Source organism: Pyxicephalus adspersus, chromosome Z (assembly GCF_032062135.1).
Source record: "Pyxicephalus adspersus chromosome Z, UCB_Pads_2.0, whole genome shotgun sequence".
Lineage (NCBI taxonomy): Eukaryota > Metazoa > Chordata > Amphibia > Anura > Pyxicephalidae > Pyxicephalus > Pyxicephalus adspersus.
In genome coordinates, this window is record NC_092871.1 from 18,955,590 (window position 1) to 18,964,033 (window position 8,444).

An 8,444-nucleotide genomic window follows, 5' to 3' on the forward strand; every position below is an offset into this window, starting at 1 on the left:
TTATCTTTGAACCTTTTTTATTAGTTTTCTTAAAGCCACTTTCACATTTTCATTTCTTAGGGTATATATAACTGGATTTAAGGCGGGAATACAAAATGTATACAACACTGAAAACACTTTGTCCTGTTCTATAGAATAAGCAGACTTAGGTCTCATATACATCCCAAGGATGATTCCAAAAAACAGAATGACCACAGTTATATGAGAGGAACAAGTAGAAAAAGCTTTGTGTTTTCCTTTAGTGGAGCGAATCTTTAAAATGGCAAAAATAATAAAGACATAAGAAATTGTAATAAAAACTAGAGGTGTAAAACCAAAGAGAGATCCAGATACCTGAATAACTAACTCAGCGCTCCGAGTGTTACTGCAGGAAAGCTTTAGAAGTGGCTTCAAGTCACAATATAAGTGATTAATGACATTTGACTTACAAAACTTGTATTGAGTCAACAATACCATATAGGTAAAAGAGTCTAGAAGACCACAGATCCATGGAATTAAAGCTAGACAAGTGCAGAGATACCTATTCATAATTGCTGAGTAGCGTAGTGGATTGCAGATGGCAACATATCTGTCAAATGCCATGATGGCAAGAATACAATATTCTGACACAACGCATTCAACAAAAGAGAATATTTGAGTAAGGCAGCCTAGATAGGTGATATTCCGATGACCTGTCAAGCAGATGTGTAGAAGTTTTGGAAGAATAGTTGATATGAGTGAGAGATCCATTAAAGAAAGGTTGCACAGGAAGAAATACATAGGTGTATGGAGGTGAGGCTCAGCACATACAACAAAAATAATAAGTGTATTTCCAGACAATGCCATGACGTAGATGAGCAAAAAAGTTACAAACAGTTGCAGCTGCATGTCTGGTAACTCAAAGAATCCTAGGAGCTGGAACCCTTCTGTCCTATTCCAGGTTTCCATCATATATTGTTTAAATGCCTTCAACTAGATGAATGTTTGTGGGGTGTAAAGGCAAACTAAACATTTTACATAGAGTGAAATAGACACAGTTTTTATTAGAATTACAGCTAGAACTGTAATTTCTCTTCTACCCCATTCCCAGTAAGAATGGTAAACAGGACATAGGGGGAAGATGAATCTCACCCAGTAGGGACACAGATAGAAAAAGGTCTAATCCTTCCAAACTTAGTAAAGTCTTTGCTTTAGGTGTATTTGAAGACCAACTTTGGTGGTTTAAACATAGTCAGTGAATAGTAAAAAATATGTAACTTGTCTTGAAATTTTATATTGTAATGTAGACTCTCCTGGAAACACTTTAAAGATGACAAAAAAGACCATTAAATATCTTGTAGATTATTCATTTTCCCTGAAAAAACTATCTATCTATTTTATTTATGCTAGTAGGCCATTTATTAGGAATGTCGAACAAGCCTGTGTATTTAATAATGTCATACACAATGAGCCTGATTTATTAAAGCTCTTGAAGGCTGGTAAAGACTATCATAGGAGATTCTGGGTGTTCCAGCAAAACTGGAATGGATCTGGTCCAGGAATAAAAACATTTGCCAGCTAAAAGCAAATTACTTTTAATAAATCTATTTCAGGTTTGTTGGACCACACAGGATCTCCTATGATAGTTTGTCTTCGCCAGTCTTTGGGAGGTTTACGAAATCAGACCTAGTGTATAAAGTCCACCAATGTTCGGCACAAAAAAAGATGAAAAGCCTTCAATTGTTGCAAATTGTACTATGGCTATACATACAGTTTAATATCTTAGCACTATCAAGATGTTGCATCAGCAACATAATTACTTGTCAAGATAATTAAAGCAGAAAGTTAAAGTGGAGTTCTCCAAAGTGAGAGTAAATTCATTTCTAGACAGATGTGCACCAAGAAAAGACCTTTCTTCTTTTCCTGTTGTGACAGTAATTAAAAATGTATAATTTTTCATCACTTTGTAAATCAGAGACAATAGCCACCAAGACCAACAGTAAGGTAAAAGACAACTATATTAAACCTAATAGAGTTTCTAAACATTTTACATTCTATTCACTACTAAAATTTAGCCTTACAATTTTATTATTAATTTTTTACTAATATGCTCTGGTATTGTCTGCAGCCTCAGTAACCCTTTCTCATAATAACATTAGATCAACTGAACATTTGTCATTACTGTAATCCTTATGAGTCAAGAATGAAACAATATATATTTAAAAAAAATAGAAAACATGGTTTGCTTTTGCAATGTTATTTATACCTATAGTCAATATGTTGCAGAGTATTTGTAGATTTTGTGGATTGTACTGTGTGTGGTTGTTCATAAATACATTTATTCATCATATGTAATATACATTATCTGAATCTCTGTTTCTCCAATCTAACGCTAGATGAAGTCCTATTCCCTGAAAAAGCTTGCAAGAATATTGCAAGTAATGTTTTAAGAAACTATATAACAGCAAAAGCAAGGTGCTTCTCTTCTCTTTCCATTATGTTCCCAGGCCACAGCAATGAGACATGCCAGACACAACACAACCATATTTATAGCTGGACTATGTCCTGTGAGGTTTATAACACAGGGGACTGAAATTGTTATTCATATTTCAATAGGCCTTTTGAGATTATTTGGAAAGAGGTTGATGCCATTTAAAATGTATGTGGTGCCCACAAAAAATGACAGCTTTGCCCATAAAGCAAATGTGGTAAACGTTTTTATTCTGATTAATGGATATTTTCAATATTTATCATAGTATTTGGTATATGATCTCATACAATTTGTTAAGCAGAACATTATATATAACTATGATGTGATGAAAAAAATAGCCCAATAAAAGATAAAATAAAAAGCTATTTCAACAATATTTCAAGGTAGGTAGGCACGCTCAAACAAAAAAGAAATATAGGAGGAAGACCTACATGATGGGGTAGGAAGAGGAGCCAGGCAGAGGAGGGGTTACGTTCTGGAAAGGATGGGATCAGGGACGGATCAGAGTGGAGATTGGTGGAGAGAAGAGGTAGGGAGCATAGCTAAGGAGAAGAAAGGGTAAAAAAAAGAAACGTTTTCCCACCTTTCAGTTGAGTAAGGAGTTGGAGTACAAAGTGTGATGTGGTGAGGCAGTTTTGTGTGGTCACACTTTAAAGGGGGGAAAAGGTATTTTGTAGGTGGCAATCAACAATTAATGGATACACGCCCTGAGGTGGTGCAGGGCAGCTAAGGGCCATTGTAGTTCTGCTGGCTGAAAAAAAGGGTTTTAAGTGTTTGGCAGACCTTGCCTGTCATGACCTGCAGCTTTTTAGTGTAAAAACAGGGAATGGGTTGTGTTATTGTTTACATGTATGGAGTTATGTTGTTAGCTTTGTAAGATTGTTATCGTTAAAAGTTGTGAGTTTTAGGTTAAAATTTTGTTTTTATGTTTTGCTCAGATAGTAATCGCTGTCTGCAGCCATTTAAAATTTTTGTTGTCAGTGTCCTAATTGTGGAAAGAGAAGGGGGTTGAATTTACTGGGGGGTGTAAAAGATAGTGTAAAATATTTTTTTCCCATCAACATCAGAGCAGGTCCTGCAGAGCATTGCTCTATTTTCTCCCATTCTAGGTAGACATTTTCTGCAGCATCACTCTTTTCTTCCTGACTTTTCTTCCTCATACACAACATTTGCTTTTTTTGTCAGATGTTGCAGAGTATTGCTCTGTTTTTTTTTTGTCTCCTTATGTTGTATCACACAAATTCCTCCTTCCCGGGAAAGGATGTTTGGAAAGAAATGAAAGAAAAATTAGTTTAATGAACAAAATCAGACATGAAGATGGAGAATCAGACATGAAGATAAAGAGTGCTAGTTGCAAAATGAGTATGTACAAATAATGAAAGGCAGTGGAAAGGAAGAAAGCTCCTTCTGTGCATGGCCAAAATTGGGCATGCACAAAAAGAGCAGCCAGAACACCTGATCTCCTGATCACTGAAGTTGAGTTTTGCTCTAATTAGCCTGGAAACGATTTTCTCCTATAATGTTAAGCACCTCCCTGCCCTAAAAAAAGGTCATGTAATGGAGCCTTTCAGCCTTCTCAGCTCTGCTAACTGAAAGGCGCCTTTCTGTTCTGGGAAATGTTATATTGTCCAACTTTCCTTTAGATATGTCACATAAATGAGCCTATTTACCCTTGAAGCCCTGTATTCTATATATTACTGTATTCTAACTTTTTTGATGTATATTTCTCCGTGTACCCTGAAGTCCATATTCTATGGTGATCACTCCTTTTGGAGTAGATTAAATATAATGTTAGGGGATGGTTCTTTTTGAATTTATCTGTCTGATGACAGGATCTCTTTAAAATGTTTACTGTTGCTAAAAGCAGACTTAACAATACTTGCTATCACCTTTAAAAAACAAAAAGGCCCATTTTGTTCATCTCCCTGATTTAATTTCATTGGATTTTCCCGAGGCCACAGCAAATCCCAACTGTAATTTCATTGTCCTATCAGAGGCCAATGCAAATATTACTCATGCGCATTAGGAGGTGTGGCAGTTGGTGCATACCAGCTAAGAAACTGGTGATCCAGCAGTTCCAATAATTTTTTTAGGGTTCTACCTTGGGAAAAGTGTGCTTAACAAGTATTCTGACTGTATTCTGACTTTATTTGGGTTTCTGTATGTTTCTCTTATTTGTGTCACATGTAAAACTTGCACTAACCTACACTAATCTCTAAACTAAAGCTCAAAGCAGTACTCTTGGTAATGTATCAGAAAGTAAGGCAGGAGCTAAGAGTATGTAAAGTAAGTAAATATGTTTCCTGTACTTAAGCCTGTGTTGCTCTTTCTGGAGTGCACCTCCCCTAAACTTTTGAAACTGTTGTTGACTGGTGCCTACCATTATTTCCATACTATTTGTCTCCCCAATTGAAATCCATGGAGCCACAATTATGATGACTAATTCTTTCAAAAGCACACATAAAACAAATACAACAACACATAAAACAAATACAAGCAGTGGGAAAGTTTAATGAGATCTCCATGAATTACGGTCATCTCAGTATAAAAATGTTATATGATGTTTAAACATTTTTTGTTATTTACAACCATATTTATGAGAGATACCAGGTTGTAATAATTGGAAATAAAAATAATGATACATTTGCAGGAAACATACCATGTAAGGCCTTAAAAGGCAACATATTGATGGATGACGGAAAGAGGTTAATTTCGGATAATTATTAAAGATCTCAACTAAATAACAATGACAGAGAGTGAAAATAAACCTTTTAATAAAAAGGTTTCCCAATGAATTAAATTTGTAATTTCAAATATTATGTATGGATATCTAATTAGAGAGGAAAGAACTTACTTTTAAATCATTGGTGTATAGTGTAGAAGCGCAGAAAGTCAGCCTAAAGCCAAAAGGACTGGCTTCTCTTGCGTTCTGCCCTAAATGGGTTAAACCTGGCACTGAGAATTACCAAGGCGCCTACGCAGAGAAACATGTGCATGCGCCATTAGTCTGATTGAAGTCCGGATGGAGAAGGGCTTCCGCTCTTAGTTCCATATAGGTGATTCCCTTTTGTAATGTGTGCACGTAGTTAGCATGCCTCCGCAGTCCATAGTTAAGGGCAGATACATATATATGTAATTTCCGCCCCTACTAGGGCGGATTTCCAGGAATTTAAGTTCCTCCCAATGTGGGCGTGTATAATTCAACGGTGTATGAGCTTATTGATGGGTAGTTCTCCTAGGAGTGGGGAGTGTATGTAAGCCGCTCCCCACATTCTGCCTTTATTAATATTATTCATTCTAACTAACTCAGATGCTCTATATAAGTCCTTTTTCTATGAGTTTATATTATCTTTAGTATAATTTATGTGACTTAGATTTCATTCCCAATAAATGCACATACAATGCCATGTCAATTAAATGTTTATGTTAATCACCATATATGTATTGTATATAATATTCATAAACAGTTTGCAGTGCTAAGAAATCCCCTGAGGAAGCTCTTTTGAATGAAACGCGTCGGCATACGAGATCCTTTTTGCAATGTATACGTATAACCCCATGTGCTTTCCTTAACATGGCTAGGATATACACTAAGCTAATATAGGAGTACAATGTATAGCCAGGGCACTAGCATAATAGATCTATGTTAAGCCTTGGGACAATTTTCCGTGTTATTAAAAAAAAATTGTGTTTTGAAAATTATATTGCAGAAGTAGCCTATTTTTTTCCTATTCCTAACCTATACATTATATGATTAAGGGTTAGGCAAATCGCACACAGTTTCTATTCTAATAAGCAGTCCTAAGGGTAAAGAAAACCCAGTACTGATTAAGCTACAATGAAAACATAAAAGGTACATGAAATAAAAAGTTTACTTTTATTTTGTCTCTTTATTACAAACTCAACAGTTTTACCAGAATACATTTTATCATTTGCTGCTATTTTGGAGCATTACATTTAGTTAAATATAATTAATGTTTTGGATGATTGTGGCACAACAATACACAGGTAAACCTGTTTGGCAATACCAATACTTTTTAAACAATTTAAACAACACATATATTAATTGTAGATGTTTTTGTGAAGAAGGTGGTAAACAGTATAGCTGGGTTTCATATTACTATAGGGCATGATATGGGCATTTGACTTACCATCAGCTATCAGTAAACATTTTTATGTCAATATAGTTTTAAAATTGGTTTTACAGAAAGTCTGGTGGAGGGCAATATGAATGACAGCCTCTGAAATTATTCTGGGGAAGAGTGATCAATCAAAATTTACCAGATTAGAAATAAACTTTAATTAGGTAGGGTGTTTTTTTGGATCCTAACACCCAGGGGAACTTGGCTCCAGTCTTCCAAGTGCCTTGGATATTTATCCCTTTGATGAAGTTTGGTCATAGAGTTTTCATTCATCCTTTGTATCCATGTCTTCTCTCTACAAAACCACAAACAGGAAAATGAGCATGATGAACAAAATTTCATCAGAAATAATATATAGTAGTTGATTTATGCCTGATCCAGTCACCAAGCATGACTAAGCAACAGGTTAACTTAAAGTTGCTCTCCTGGCTCCCCTTCACCTGCTCCTATCACCACCCTCTAATTGTTGGTAAAAAAAGGAAAAAAAAAATATTTGATTGATCTTTTACTCACCTAAAGCCATGGCCACATAATGTTCCAGTCTAGACTTTCTGCACTCATCTTTGTCTATAACATTGTCTGTAAAACATGGACACTTGCCATGGGCTCTTCGGTGTTGGAGTCCTCTCGGGACCTAAAACAGGAATCTACAACGGTTGGGTTAGCACAAGAGGACAGTAAAGAATTGGCACATTTTCCACTTTGAACTGAGTGGGGCATGGCTAAAACCTTTGTCAGATAATTTTGTGTTTTCTGTGTCCTGCTTGGATATGCACAAATAATTGGAAATCTCTCTAAAAAAAAGGAATCACTATCTTAGACAGTTTTTAAAGCAAAAGGTTTGCCCTTTGGATAACTTTTCTTTACCTCTTGTGTTGGAGACAGCATTTTAGAATTCTCTTCAGATTTTGTTTTGGTGTCAGTGGTCTCCAAAAGGAGTTTTAGCTTTTTACATAGGAAAATTAATAATCACCTTGCCATGGATAATTTACATAGCTCAGTGATTAGATTGCTGCAATCTGCAGTGTTTTAGTCCTCAACCTAATTAAATTATTCCTTGCAGAATGATAACTTTTATATTTATTTTTTTAACATGGGGGAACCCCTGGAAATAAGAGGTCTTAAGGGAACTCCTGCTATAATTACTATATCCACAGCTCACAGTACACTAGTGTGGCAGGCAATGGAAAGAATGTCTTACATTGCTCGCAATTGGGAAGAATGTCATCCTTACAGATAGCCAAAAAAATGTGACCTAAACTGACGTGAGAGGCACGTTTTCATTGCTCAAGGTCCCCCAGCAACTTCCGGAGGAACCTTGGTAGAGGGTTACGACCATATAATTATTGAAAAGTTTTTAATAACTTTAATAACACATCCCCTCCACATTTTGTTAAAGCTTATCTCGGGTGGGAAATAAATAAAATGCACAGAAGCCACATTTATTATTTTTTAAAAAAACCTTATTCACTTACCTAAATCCATTGTTATACTTGATCTGTGTTCCAGAGGTCTTCTTTCTTCTGGAGGGCAAATAGGCAGGGTCATTCTAGTACATGCATAACCCTTACTACCTATTAGCTGATAAAAATTCCAGGAAAAAGGCAGTAGGGTCCCAAAGATTTAAGCAGCTGCACCATCATATAACAATAGGTGCTGGCAAACAAACCCAATTCCCAGTCCAAGTCTCAAGAATCATATCGCAGGCCTACATTTCTGCTACAACAAATCACATGACAGTGGGCTTCATTGGCTAACGTTTTTGTTTTTTTTTTTATTTTTTTTTTTTCAATTGAATTGGTATGGGGCTGAAGGTGTGGAAGGGCCTAGGTAGGATGTAGTTTTAGGTGGCA

General features: G+C 35.9%; 1 protein-coding gene across 1 annotated transcript; it reads right to left on the minus strand.

Moving 5' to 3' along the window:
• LOC140343946 (olfactory receptor 5V1-like) lies at window positions 1-867 on the minus strand. Its single transcript, XM_072430846.1, has one exon. It carries the CDS (start codon window positions 865-867, stop codon window positions 1-3), a length of 867 nt encoding a protein of 288 aa, XP_072286947.1.
• Between the last annotated feature and the right edge of the window lie 7,577 nt (window positions 868-8,444).

What these genes read in the sequence shown, in the direction of transcription:
- LOC140343946 (XM_072430846.1), bottom strand. Translation starts at nt 867, where the DNA reads ATGCAGCTGCAACTGTTTGTAACTTTTTTGCTCATCTACGTCATGGCA.